The 14,987-nt window shown below is 46.5% G+C and overlaps 1 protein-coding gene across 1 annotated transcript in view; it reads left to right on the forward strand.

The window, feature by feature from the left end:
- SEC14L2 (SEC14 like lipid binding 2) overlaps nucleotides 1–6,656 on the forward strand; it is a 468,884-nt gene extending 462,228 nt beyond the window's left edge. The window contains exon 12 of the mRNA XM_069619311.1: nucleotides 592–6,656. Coding sequence (XP_069475412.1) covers nucleotides 592–746 — 155 coding nt within the window. The 3' untranslated portion in view covers nucleotides 747–6,656. The remainder of the gene's footprint in view (nucleotides 1–591) is intronic.
- The last annotated feature ends 8,331 nt before the right edge of the window (nucleotides 6,657–14,987 follow it).

The raw sequence follows: 14,987 nt of genomic DNA on the forward strand, positions 1-14,987 counted from the left end.
AGCCAATAGTCTTTTGTATATATAATAGGCATTTGCCAGGCACTGCTATTAGCTGCTGTATTGATGACCTATTCAATTAGGTATTCACACCATTTTGCACCTGGTACCATCAATGGCCATTTAAATATCACTTCAGCAATACTTGGCAGGTGCCTTTGCCATGCCTACACAAACGCCCAAACTGCTGGCAGTGCCACTGCTTTTTCCAGATTGACTGCAAAAAGAATGCTGCCGTATGATAACCAGGCACGAGTGAGAGGAGCAGGCAGTTAAAGAGATTGGGTCAGAGGAGGAGACAGTTGGCGAGATCAGGTCAGACGATGGGACAGATTAAAAGTTTGGGTTCAAGAATGAGGCAGATGAATGATTGCATCGGGGAAGGTCGCCTCTGGTGAGATTGAGTCTGAGGGAGAGGCAGATGATGAGACTGGCTTCCTGGAGGAGGCAGATGGGAGGTTTAGGGCTACAGAGAAGGTGGTTTCTGGAAATGGAAACAGTTGGTGAGAGTGGACCGGAGTATGGCTGTTGATTTGATGAGCACAAGGGAAGAAGATGATCTCTGCAATCTCATTTTTCTCTGTTTGTTTGCAGATGTCCTGCGCTTTGACAACACCTACAGCTTCCTACACTCCAAGAAGATAAGCTATTCTGTAGAGGTGCTCTTACCAGACCGGGGCTCTGAGGACCGCATCAAAAACCTAGGCAACAAGATGGAGAAGGGCCTCAGTCTGACTGATGAATCCTAAATGGACCTCCTGCTGCAGCTTCAGAATTCTTCAGGACCTTGGTGGCCCAGGTCCTATGTTTTCCTGGGATTCTCAATGCTTACCTCTCCCACTGCTCACCGATTCTCATCCTTAATCCCTCCTGGCTGTTTTACAATCCTGCAATCTCATCTTCCGGGCTGCTCTAATCCCCATACTGTGGTATTCCCTGGCTGTGCTTTCCCACCCTTTGGATTCCCCACGTCACTTGCATCCCCACCTCCCAGCTCTCCCTGACTCTTTGATTCTCACCCTCAGCTCTTCCAGGCCTATCTCGTTCCCACCCTTGAGATTATCCAGGGTTCTTTCATGTGCACCCCTTCCCCTCCCAAGCCTCTCGCATTCCTACCCTTCAGATAACCCAGGCCTCTCTTATTTGCACCCTTCAGCTCACACAGGCCTCTCAGAATCCACCCTTTCATCTTTCCCATACTACTCTCAATTCCCACCCACGTGCTATCCCAGGCTCCTTCTATTTCCACCCCTCAACTCTCTCAGGACCATTGCATTCTCACACCTGTGTTCTCTCAGCACTCTTATTCCCACTCCTCAACTCTATGAGGCCGCTCTCGTTTCAACAAATTAGATGTCCCAGACTGTTAGGACTGCTTCTCAGCCATTGGGTTCACACATCAAGGACACTCTGGATACATAGGATAGGTACTCTTCAAGGTTACTTTAATTTCTTCCTTTAGTTACAGATCATATGTCATCAGTACCATGGAGCGATCAAGAGGAACCAGGATAAGAGCCCACTGGCTCCCACCACCCAGGCTTACATCTTCTAACCTCCTGAGCTAGAACCTATTCACCTACACCTCATACATACAGGAAGAAAGACCAACCCTAACACCTCCTTTACTTACAGCAAACAAGCACACCTCATACATACATCAAGGAGAGCAACCCTAACACAGACCTCTCTTATTCTCAGTCCTTTTCTCTTTCAAGCCTCTCTTCCCCCCAACTCGGCTACCTTTCACTTACCAACACTCTTGCTTCCTTGGTCTCTGACAGCCTTTGTCCTTAGAGCATATTACACCACACTGCTTTATGTGGGCTCTCTCATGTGGTCTGCTGTGCTCCTTTTTGCATCCTCGTTTACATCATTTTGCCTACTCTTTTAGGCCCAGTTCTCCTGTTTTCTGAACCTCGCTTGCTCCACCCGCTCAGTTCCGGCCAGTCTCTCTCGTGCCTCGGCACATGCTATCCTCCCAACAGAGCTATGCGCTGTCCTGTGGAATGCTTCACTTCTCTTCTATAGTTCGTGAAGAGTTGACTAGCCGCTGGACTCTGTTTCGTGTGATTTTATCAGAATACAGTCTTCAGGATTCCTGCCTCGCTCCAGCCTAAGATTTTGAACTTTTCCACCACCGGTCGGTCCTCTGCCAGAGACACTGAATTCGACACACCATGCTCTGGGTTCAGATCTCCCAGTGGGCCGGTGAAGAGACTTCTTATTTGGTGAAATGGTCGCCTTCCCCAGCTGCTTCAAGGCGGGACGCGCAGTACTTCCTATGTCCGTTGATGGTTTCAAAGCCCTGGGGTTCTGTTGTGCAGCTTTTGGAGACTCTGCTGCATATTGGCATTTTAATTTTTTTTAGGTTGAAAGTGGATTGAAGGAGAGATCTCATGGTGGCCAAAAGTTAGAAGAAAATATCCCTGTACGTTTCACTGACTAGCATTTCTTTTGTCGGCTTGCCATTGGTCCATATATAGCGCAGGAAGGGGTATCCGCAAGATAAGATCATGTGGAGACTAGTTCCTGTTTGGCTGATTCTTCTTGTACTGATTGTTTCCCTCCCCCCCTAAGTTAGATGCAGAACTGTCCAGTGTTCAAAGTGGGCGGGAGCGGTGCTCCGCCACTTTTTTAAATTAAGTTTTACAGTTCCTATACTTTTATTTTAAAAAGAAACCATTCCGCAATGGGTTTGTTTTAAAATAAAAGAGTTGGAAGAAGTTGAAACCTGCACTGCACTGAATGTTCCCTGAACCAGTAGGCACATTTGTTTAGGGGTTTGCATGGCCTTATGGAGGGGGCGTGGCGATGGGGTTTGTGCGGGAGCAGGAATGGGCCAGCAGGGAACATAGTTCCACTACTTCTTTTCATAGACTTCGACCACTGGAATTGGCATCATAAGAACCCGCTCAGCCAACCAGAGTTGCCAAATTGAATACCCATACCTCCTCGCCGTCCCTCCTGCCGACTGCAAATGAGGGAGCAAAGGGCAAGAAGACAGGGATACGGTGGTGTGCAGCAGGTGAGGTCGGGCTCGAAGGGGTGTTGCTAGGTCTGGAAAAGATACGGGGCTAGGCTAATGTCGGGACTGTCGGGACTTGGGGCTACCCACCCTTTTGGTTGCAGTCTCTGAGCTTTTATCCGGGGCTACAACCAAAAGACCCATGGCTATAGCCCCCTCAGGCTCACCCCCAGCAACGCCTCTGTGTTGGAGCAACCAAAAAGTGCATGGCTTCCTGGTGTTGAGCTCAGGGCCATTGTGATGGGGAAAATGCACAACAGAAGCAAGGGTAGCCCAGTCGGCGCACAAGCAAGGAGATCATGAGCTGGGCAAACAGCAGAGAACCCATCGAAAACTGTAAGCGGCATTGTCCTACATATATCCCCGGTCCCATTGTAGTGTCCTGGGGTATGTTTTAGCCCCGCCCCATACTACTGAGAACTATTGTTCAGGGGGGCCTGCACTTTTACTCTGTGCCTTTTATCTTTGAAACGAAGTTCGATGGAGTTTTTTTTTTTAGGTGTGCAGAGCACTCATCACATTTTGGGTATCACAGAATGTCGTAAAAGCAATACAAATGGGGTACTTTGCTACTACACACAAGCAAAAGTATAATGGCATCACACACTTATAATCCATGAGCAAAAACAGAAATAATGGGGGGAGGGGTAATCTGTTATAGTCATTGGACAAACATAGGCTGCCCCTGCATTAAACCCAATTGAAAGGCAAGGTTGTGCCCCTGCTTTTTCAACCCATGGTCCGTACGTGGGGGGCGCACAAATAAACATAGGACGCTGCATTATTCTGAATGTAACAGAAAAGGCGGGCCCTTGCTATTACAAGCGATGAACAGGAGAAAGGGGGTGAGGGCTCTATTATAATACATGGATAAACAGTATGTTCTTTGGTGAAGAAGGATAGCTCAGAGGCAACGCGTTTGTCTTGGAAACAACAGCAGCAACACAGGTTCGAATCCCGATCCCACGCTTACAAACCACATGTTGATATTAAGGGCATTATAAAAGAACAATTATAATTATAGACACCCTGCATTATACCCCATAGAAAAGCAAAGGGGTACATTGCCACTGTACACTGGGGACACACATAGGGCATCGTTCTATGTGTACTAACACAAGGCCTCCTGCTATAATTCATGGGTAAGCGCAGTGCACCATGCCCCTTTACACAATGGGTAAGCACAGAACTTCAAATGGGCAAAGGTGAAGGTAACCTATCACAGAATCGGGGTCATTATATGTTTCCTGGTATCCTGGCGGTAATACCGGCGGGATACCAGGAAACTGACCTACGGCTTTCACCGCTTGATAGCCCAGTAATACTGGGATATTACAGGTGGCGGAAAATGGTGGTAAATCCTCATTCCATGGAGTCCGAGGGGTTTGCAGGAATTACCGGCACCGGTGTTACCAGTATCGGTAATTCATGCATTGTTTTGCTGGTGGGGACCTGATTTACCATCAGCTCTTGGCTAGAGGTAAATCAGTGATCCCTCCCCCCATCAGCAAACATGTATTTTTCCGCTGCGGTAAAAAGGCTGGTAACAGATTTACCAGTACTGGGACCATTGTAATGACCCCCAAGGGCTTCCTGTTCATCGCCATGGCTACATGCATGGGGGGTACTTTACACGTGTATACTGTAGACAAACAATGAGCAATGCACTTCTTTACATCATGACCAAATATTGCACTTTCTGTTTTTATACACTATGCACACCGTAGCACCCTATGGAAAGCTTAGGGCTTCCTGCTTTTATACAGCATGGACACACTTAAGTACTTCACCTTTACACACTAATGAAATATACTGTGGGAAAACACAGAGCGCCCTGCTGCTAGACATCCTGGGCACACACGGGTGGTACTCTACCATTGTACATTATGGACAAACACGTGACACCCGGCTATTGTTCACCAAAGAGAATCCGTGAACTGCAACCTGGTGCTAAATGTTGAACTTGAACCAATGATTGCTGACACATTAGGATGATTTAAAAAATGCCTCAAGTTTTCAGGGAGCGTGGTTGCAGGTTGCAAGTGCGCTGGATTGACCACGCGCATTCAGGAAAAAGATCTAGCGCAAGGCAGAGGAACGCGCAATTGAGCGTTCCACTCACACAGGAAGGGCGGCGACTTTTCAAGTGCATGGAGCAGAGTTAACTTAGCTATGTTCTTTTTTTCTCCCAGAAAAGGAGTCACCTCCTTCACAATACAGGAAGGCACAAGAATATGTTACTGTCCTGTGGTCTCCTATGTTTACAAATGCTAACGGAGGGATGCAACATGGCTATGCCGTAGTGTATGTGCACTGCGGCACACAGTGGTGTAAAATATGAAATGTGCCCGATTGCAGGCTTGGTTGTGCCAAACTGTCTGTACCTGTGGCATGCCTTGTTTGGTGTGCCACACAAGGGGCCTCATTACGAGGTATGCCGGTAGCCATGCCGCTATTGGCGGCATGGCTGCCAGCAAAACCGCATCCGTGTCCGTGTCCTCGGAATGAGGACTTACCGGACCATTCCGAGTTCGGATGGCCCGGTAATTCCTCACTCGAGGACACGGACACGGTTCATCCCCATTCCCATTTGAGCCCCCATAGGGCTGAATGGGAATGGGAGAGGGAGTAAACAACGGGCCATTACGAGATGGCCCGTTGTTTGCTCCCTCTTCCCCTCGCGGGACCCGGTATGCACGCCTGGTTTTCCCAGGCGTGCTTAACGTGTCCCGCGAGGGGACCTTGTAATGTGGCAGAACGGGTTGAACGGCGCCGCAGCCTTTTACGGCGCCGTTTAACCCATTCCGCCATGGTCGTAATGAGGCCCCATATCTGTTGGAGGCCTGATTCCGTGTGTCAAATGGCCCATTTCATTCATGTGAGTGAAATATATGCTGTGTTCCCGGTGGCATGCCTAAGTGTGGCTGGCGTATGCTCTATTCCCAGTGGCACACCTGGTTGTGTGACATGGCATGCCAGTAAGTTCTATATGCTTTGTGCTACGGGGCATGCCTCGGGCTCCTGAATATGTTCCATGCGGCTTCTGTAGGCATTCCAGATTCACAATGTAGTCAAATGTTTTGGGGTGGGCTGTCATTTGGGGAAACGTAGTGATGTTTTGTTCGAGATTTCTTTACGTGCTGCAGTAATTAGCACTTTACAACCGATGACTTGATCTCTGTGTTGAGTTGGACTGCACTTCAGTCTTCACGCGGCCTTGAGGCGCAAATGTTTACAGCACATGGACTACCGGCTGTAGGCAGCCGGACCCACAGCAGGGTCCGTCCCACGGACAGGATGCGTGTAGCCCTTATGCATGCAGCTAGTGGGTGGGGGCACGCTGGCACAAGCGGCAGAAGTAGGGGGGTTATATATGATTGTTGGGTGGGGGAGAGCTTCTAGACCCTGATGCTTCAAAATCCGTCGCAGGGGTCGTGATTGTGCCCCAAGCCACGGTTGTGGAAAGGTACCTGTTGCCTCGCCTCCGGGTACCCCTTTGCTAGCAACAGCCCGTCTTCCCTGCTCAAAGGAGTGTGGGGAGAGTAAAACCGTAATGTAAATGTCTAGATTTATAACAAGAATCTTTTTTGTTTCTAATCAATAGAAAATAAACAAATATTTACAAACTGTTTCTGTATCTACTGTCCGGTGTTAAGTTTACACTAAGACGTTGGTCTTACTTTTCGAAACACTGTATCCTGACTACCATGGATTCGCCCTACAGGTGTTGCAGCAGGAATCTGTCCAGGGGCACATGTGGTGCTTTCTCCTGGCATCCATTGTTTCCATCTGGACTGGTTGCATGCCAGCGTGTTTGCGATCCCGCCACTTGTGACTCTCAACAGCGCTACGGATGCTCTGCGAGTCCACACGTCATATTTCTGTCTGCAGTAGAGTTGCTTTTATTATTTAGTTCTCTTGATTATTTTGTAGAAACAGCAACAACGACAGCAAACCCGATCAGCTAGGGCCAGTGACAATACAACAGTACAAAATACAGATGTATTTCCAGGAACCTTATACAGCATTGGGTTCTGTCTGGGATTGCCAACAAATAATACTTACAAGGGCCCCAAATGTCTCTGGATCTCACATTGGTAGGCACCAGGTTCCTGTAGTCTGCCTCTGTGTAGCAGTACAGTGTGTCTTTCAACCATCCCCTGTCTGGGTGGGGGCTCCCCTGCCCCAGGTCATTGTCCCCCTGCGTTTGGCCAGGGCCAATACTAGTCCTACCAGGCATCTAACGTGACCTGAAAGTTCCTTCGCGTAACCCAAAAGTGTTGTCAACTGTGGAATCTCTACCTGTTCCCCAAATATCTCACTTATTGTCCTAAATACCCCAGTCCCAAAGCTCACAACCAGCGGGCACTGCCAGGCCAAGTGCAGAAAGGTGCCTGGGGCATATGCACATCTCATGCATTCGTTCGAGCTATTCGGAAACGATCTACGGAGGACTCTTGGTGTTTAATAGGTTTGGTGCAGGAATTTGAAATGTAAAAGTCTGAACCTACTATTCAGGGCAATCCCCTTAGTCTGTTTGAAGCCGTGCTGTCAAGTTTTATCCCGGATCAGTTGCCCCAAAGTTTCCTCCCATTTCATATGTGCTTCGTCCAGTGGTCGAAGTGTACGGAAAGAAGGAGTGGAACTATGCTCCCTACTGGCCTGCCCCCACTCCCCATAAACCCCATCACCGCGACCCCTCCCATGCACAATAAAAAACCGCAAAAACCGGTGCCTGCTCTTTAAGGAAACACCCTGTGCAGTGCACGGAAATGCAAGTTTCAACTTCTTCCTACACTTTTATTTTAAAACGAAACCGTTCCGGAATGGTTTATTTTTAAAATAAAAGTATAGGAACAGTAAAACAGTAAAACTTAATTAAAAGAAGTAGAGGAGCACCGCTCCCGACCGCTCCCGCCCTGTTCGATCACTGGCTTCGTCCCTCTGTGCATATAAACTCGAAACCAACTTCCCACCAACCTCAGCCATTATAGTCGAGTGGAGCAGTTGTGTGGTGTCCAGCTGTATGGGTAAAGATTTGAACATCCCTTTGAATGTGATGGGACGAATTCTAAAGTAGAGAAATATATCTAGAGCAGATATCCCACCCAGCTCCTTGAACTGACTCAGTGATAAGAACTGACCCAGGGGAGCAAATCTTGAAATCGGACCAGACTTAGGGCCTCATTACGAGGTTGGAGGTAGACATGGTGCTATTAGCACCATGGCTACGCCCTTACCGCATACCCGGTCCGGGTTCCCTGAATGGGAAATTACCGGGCCATTCCAACCTTGGAGGACCCGGTATTTCCCCATTCAGGGAACCCATCCCCATTCCCATTCGAGCCCCCATAGGGCTCAATGGGAATGGGGAGCATGCTAATAATGGGCCCGTTATTAGCAAGCTGGTCCTTTAGCGGGTCCCGCTAAGGGCTCCTGGTAAAGCCAGGCGCCCAGCGCTGAGGGCGCCTATTAAAACCAGGCGCCCTAAGCGGGACCCGCTAAAGGACCTCGTAATGCGGAGGTAAGGGGTTAACGGCATTGGCACCTTTACCAGTGCTGTTAACCCCTTACCTCGAACCTCGTAATGAGGCCCATAGTCTGCCCATACATCCGGCCTCATTAGAAGTCGGCCGGTCCGGTTTTAATGTGCCAGTATTAACGTGTACCTGCACACTACCGGTTTGCCGGTGGGGAACCTGTGTTACCTCCAGCTGGAGGTAAGGCAGGTGCCCTACCGGAAAAAACGGCCCAAAAACTGCCATCATTACCGGCACCAGTATTGCCGGTAATGACGGCAAATCCCCTCTGGGGATTAACACAGTCACTCTGGCACTCAGAATCCGGTGGCAATGCCGCCGGACCGAGTGCTTGAAATGGTGGTAACATTTGCCGGGATCCTGGCAGATCTACCGCCAGGATACTGGCAATCTTATACTGAAGCCCGTTGTATGTAACCCTTCTCACTGGTAATTGGAACTGTAAGTATGTGAATTATGGGAAGAAGAGGGCAGTAGAGGGGACCTATACTAATTTACGCTCCAATTTCCACCACGCTGTAGACGTGCAATCCACTATATTCCAAGTCCCACCAGCAAGCCTCCCACGAGGCTTGCTTGCGAGTACCATGACCCTCAGCAGTGACAGGGCAGCTAAAGCCCTCTCAATCTGGACATATGGTCTGTCCGGATTTGCAGCATAACAATAGGACAAGAAGTGGGCTTGTGCCGCTAAATAATATGGCTCAAAGTCTCCCATTTTACCCGGGGTTGTTTACCCACCCATATGAATTTTTATATGACGGCTTTTAACTCTATAAAAAACGGCTTTGGGGGCCACTAGAGGAACATGTAAGAAAAACCTATAAGAACCGGGGCAGTGACACCATTGTAACCAGGCACAGTCTACCATACAGTGAAAGTGGCAATGACATCCATCTGTCTACTGTACCCTGTGCATGATCCAGTACTTTGCCATAGTTTTCCCTCCAGAGGATTTCTGACTTTCTTGCCAGCTCCACCCCTAGGTAATGAGTATTTGTCATATACCACTGAAACCCCAACCCATCCGGGAACTCCCCCACATGCTGTGTGAGCAGAAAAATAACTGAATTATTGGGATTCATTTTAAGGCCAGAATGGCGACCGAACTCAAGGACATCGGACATTATAGGCTCCATATTGACCATGGGATCCTTCACATATAAGACCATATTGTCTGCACATAAGGATACCACAATGCCTATGTTTGTATCGCTGCACCCCCCTGTGAAGGTGCTTCCCCCTTAGCAGTTTCGCCAATGAATCGATTGCCGATGCAAAAAAGAAGAGTGGAGTGTGGGCCTTGTACCTCTACCCATCAGAATCAGGTCTGAAAGTTGCCCATTCACTTGGAATCGTGCTCCTGGCGATTTATACAACTGCAAGACCATTGATAGAAAGCTGTCCACCGCACCCATCTGCCTTAGCACTGCAAAAAGGAACTGCCACTCAACAGAATCAAAGGCCTTTTCTGCGTCTAATAATGTGGCCACAACTGGGATATCTATCAACCACCGACATTAAACCAAATATATGTCAGAGCCCATATGATGTTAATCTCCCTGGTATAAAGCCGGCTTGATCAGTCTTCACACATTTCGACATCAACAGTGCTAGCCGAGAGGCCAGAATCTTAACCAGAATCTTGTTATCAATATTAATCAGTGAAATCGGCCGATAGGCTGAACATTCTATGGGAGTGTTCCCCGGTTTAAACAGAACTGTTAATATAGCTTCCTCCTCTAAACTGGGAGCTCCCCCTCCTGCAGAGCCTGGTGATATACTTCTAAGAGTTGCAGTGCCAAGCTCGCCATATAAGCTTTATACAAATCAGCCGTTAGTCCATTCGGCCCCAGCGCCTTCCCTGAGAGGAGTGCCTGTATAGCCCTTTGGGCTTCTTGTAATGTAATAGGGCTCAAAGACAAAAAAGGATACATGCTACCCTCATCCCTTTTCCATGTATTCAAATAATCTTAAAATATGCTATGTGCTATGGTTAAAGAATCCACTGCATTGTACCAGAAATCTGTTAAAAAACTATTCATATTACACCAACGGTGCCATCCCTTTGTCAAATGTCATGGACGCCCCAAATCATTTTTTAAAACTTTGCTACACAGTGGGGATAGTATACAAAAGTGACAATATTTTATACCACAACAACACTAAACAAAACTATTTCTGGTACACGCTCAACCTAGAACAATCAAACACACGTGCCACCCTCCATACACTTTAGGGAGTGATTCAGATCATTATATCTGTATAATAAGACTCGCACTAGATGTTATTCAATGATGTATCTAGTACCGAAAGGTGGCTCGTGAGAAAGACCAAATCAAGCAAAAGAGGACATCTGACTTGTATGTCTATTTGTATTTAACTGGACGGTACCCTGTACTATTAGGATGTTGGGGTAAGACAATACTATTGTAGCAAGGAGTATCCTAATGCAAGGTTTCTGAGATGATTTATTCTGTATTCTTTCATTATCCTTTCATGGTAAATCAATTATGCATCCCTACCAGGTGGCAATGATATCCTTCAAATATACACAGCATAAGTCATGTGAGTTGAATTGTGTAAGGGTTTTTCATATTACCCGTTGTTATTTATTTATATATTTTGCTCATAGGTGAAGTGTTACATGCTTCAACTGAAGTATTGCAAGTTTCTTGAGTCTAACTACTGTGACTCCTTCATTCTTTTCCTGACATTTTTTTTCTTTTTTAAACATAAAATACATTAAAAGAAAATTGTTTTTGACATAAATCAATTCATACAAATATCGAAACAAAACACATATATAAAAGTACTGTGAGGGTGATGTGTGCACATCAATCAAAGGTGCACAGCATTTTGTGTATAACTATCAATTTTTCAGATTAACTCATTGTTGTTTATGGTCTAATGTCTATGTCACTAGTCTCAGACACCAATCCTCTAATCCTCTAGTCACTAATGTTTAGCACATAGTAATGAAAGCATGGCCAAAGAAGTTTTGGTGTTGGTCCTAGCTTTAGGCGTTTTGGCAAGAGTTGTCCATTTGTGCTGCCTTCATCTGGACTGGATTGGGGGCCCCTTACGACTGAACACCCCTGTGAATCGCAGGGGAATGTTTTAGGTGGTTTTTCCCTATAAGTCCCTGACAGTCGGGGTGGCCACAGTTCATGTTTAGTGGTCCGATTGTTTAAGTGTAGTGTGGGCAGGCTGGGGCTTGAGATTCGGGAATGTGATCCCTGTGCCGCACAATTCAAATGGAGTCGGACATGCTGTCCATCATGTCTGGGGCTTTTGTCTCAAGCGAGTAAATCGAGGCTTCTGTGTTGGTGGCCAACAGGTTAGCTGCTGTATGTCTATTTGGTCAGACTATAGGTCGACACATTGTGTTTCGGCCCCTATTGTGAGATATGTCTGTCCTAAACATTCTAATCTGATCGCCAACGGGGCCTTCATCAGTACATAGGATATCTTGTGGTAAATGTAGTTGATTGTCAATTTTCAAGACTCTCTTTTCCCATGTAGAGAACTGTAAATGACATAACAATCACCAAAACAACCCATAAAAAATGGATTTCTGGCATACTGCTCTTGATTCCGCGTACAAACAAACATAGCTGAACACTAGCCTCTTTAATATTTCTGCGTGTTTAGGGCATATTTTCTTTCAATGGATTAAATCCCCGCCAACATCAAAGGCTTCTCCTTAAGTAAGAGACTTACATTACTATATTGTTCTGATCACCTATGTATCAATCAGGAGTGAACTATGAGTAATCTTTACCTTCTTTTTTCTTCTCGAAGTGAATCGGAGTATGTATAAAGGGTTTGGGCATTCTTCCTACTTCTCTTGATCTTCTTATCGCCTTTCCCAAAAAACAGGGCACTGTCAAAAGACATAAATGTGCCCAATATTTATTAAATTATCAAATCGAAGTCCTCACGGGATTTCCATGTACATGTGCCTCTACCGAACCGGGACGCTAAACCTCTCTGTCATGTATACCAGAGATAAGTTAGGGCAATATCTCCCCCTCACTGATTAAGTGAATTTTTGAAATTTTGCCTAATTGCATTTTGGGTACTCACAAAAAGATTTCAGAAAAAAGGTTTGAGCTTGTATAATAATCCCAGCCACCATTATTTATTAAAAGGACTTTTTAGGTCCCATATGGTTATCAATAGAAACCACTCCGGTGTGCCAATGTACTAGCAGAAAATGGGAAATGTGTTTTAACGACACCAGATTCTCCATTGCAACAGCGTTGAAACATTTCAGGCATCTCATACCCAAACTCTGGCGTTCTGGTTGCATGTTACTCTAAATTCGCTCAGCCCTGGCCGTAAAAATAAAATTTTATACCATGGAACATAGTTCTACCCATTTCATGTATTCAAGTATTTATCTACTTACATTTCCACATGCTGGTCCTATCTTAATTTTCAAAAACCGCTGCCGTAGAGCAAAGAGGCAGCATCAGAACAAGATGCTGTCTTTTATGTCTTTGCTTGTTAACATCCTTAATTCAGGAGGCAGTGGATCCGGATGCCAAGGGTGGCAGCCATATTGGAACAGAGCCCACACTGACTGTTTATTGATGCAGTTTGGGCAAATAAGTAATTCTTTCTTATCCCGCAAACTTTTTCAAAAGTCCAATTAGGCCTGTGTTATTCTCAAGGCTCACAATGTTTTAAAAACCATAGCACATAGCATAGCTTAAGATTATTCGAATATGTGGAAAAGGGAGGGTTAGCCTGTATTCTTTTTTGTCTTCGATTATATTGTCTCTTCCCCTCACGATACAGGCCCCCGATATCAAAAAAAGTGGGAAGTACCCATATTATATTCGATGTAATAGAGCTGCAAAGACATTGGGCCTCATTACGAGTGCAGCGGTAAGGGGTTAACTGCACCGGTAAGGATGCCTGTGCCATTAACCCCCCTACCACCACATTCCGAGGTCCCTTAGCGGGTTCCACTAAGGCCGGCTGGTTTTACCAGCTGCCCTTAGCGGGAGCCGCTAAGGGGCCAGGGAGCTAATAACGGACCCGCTATTTGCGGGCCCGTTATTAGCCCCTTCCCCATTCCCATTGAGCCTATGGGGGCTCGAATGGGGAATGGTTTTCAGAATGGGGACTTACCGGGTATTCCAAGGTTGGAATGACCCGGTAAGTCCCCATTCCGACTACACGGACCCAGACAAGGGTTTGGAGGCAGCGAACTCGAAACTCGTAATGACCCCCATTCTCTTGCCTCCCTAGTGAACCAGTATAGCGCCACATGATCTAGGTATTCTTCGATGTGCAACTGTGGAATTTTCTAAACTGAGGTGTATACAATTCCGCCAACACCCAGAGAATCCCGCTATCGGTGCATCTCACCACTCCTGTAGCATTTCTTATAGCATTTATATGCATCACAGCTTTCTCAACCTTGGCCACGCACCTCAGTAATTTGCCTGGCTTTTGCCCCTCGCCATATTGTCTGACCGATGCTTGACTACCCATGAACTTGACCTCTCTCTGTGCTGCTGCAATAAAAACTGTTGCAATGTATCATGGATCTTGGCCTACTTTACAGGCTCATCTATACTAGCAGTTTCCGCTTCAAGTCCCTTAAGATTCTCTTTGCACTCTTCCAGCTTCCTTCTGATGGACTTCAATATGTCACATTTTCGCTATGCACACGCCATGGAAAATGCAGTTAAAGGCCTCCCAGAGCACAGTATGCGAGGAGACTTTATCTACATTTTCAGTAAAGAAATTGTCAATACATTCTTGAATTTCTGCCCTGAATACTGAATCCGACAAATCATCACTCTTAAACACCCATCTAGGTCGACTCGAAGTACTCACATACAGGAGCATGGTCTGAAAGCGTCCTTGCTAATATGTCACAGTCCACTAGCCAGCCACCTTCTTTATACAACAGTAGAATATAGTCAATACGGGAGGCCGAATGATGCACCATGAATGCCCCCCCCCATGCCTATCTCTCCAAGCATACATCACACTGAAAGTGGAACAGAGCTGCTGTAATTTGCCCACAGTTCTGGGGATTGATCCAGGGGTCTCAGTGGACCTATCAATATCGGGATTGAGCACTTTGTTAGTCTCCAGCCCAAATCATCACGTCAGTGTGTTTCGGCAGTTGTTGATCAACCCATTCCAGGGACTCTAACGTATCAATGTTCAGACCATAATAATTGACCAGCCTAATGGTGCAATCATGGATAAACCCTGTGAAGAACAATGCTCTGCCCTCAGAACCTCTGGCAACTTTGATCAGTTGGAAGCTTAAGGACTTGTCCATGAAGGTGCACACTCTACTAGAGTAAGTTGAGTAGGAGGAAAAATAATGATGACGCTCCCATGATTTTGGAAAGTTCGCCTCCTTGATCCCGGTCAAGTGTGTTTCCTGT

This window comes from Ambystoma mexicanum, chromosome 10, assembly GCF_040938575.1.
Source record: "Ambystoma mexicanum isolate Mex_15411 chromosome 10, UKY_AmexF1_1, whole genome shotgun sequence".
Taxonomy (NCBI): domain Eukaryota; kingdom Metazoa; phylum Chordata; class Amphibia; order Caudata; family Ambystomatidae; genus Ambystoma; species Ambystoma mexicanum.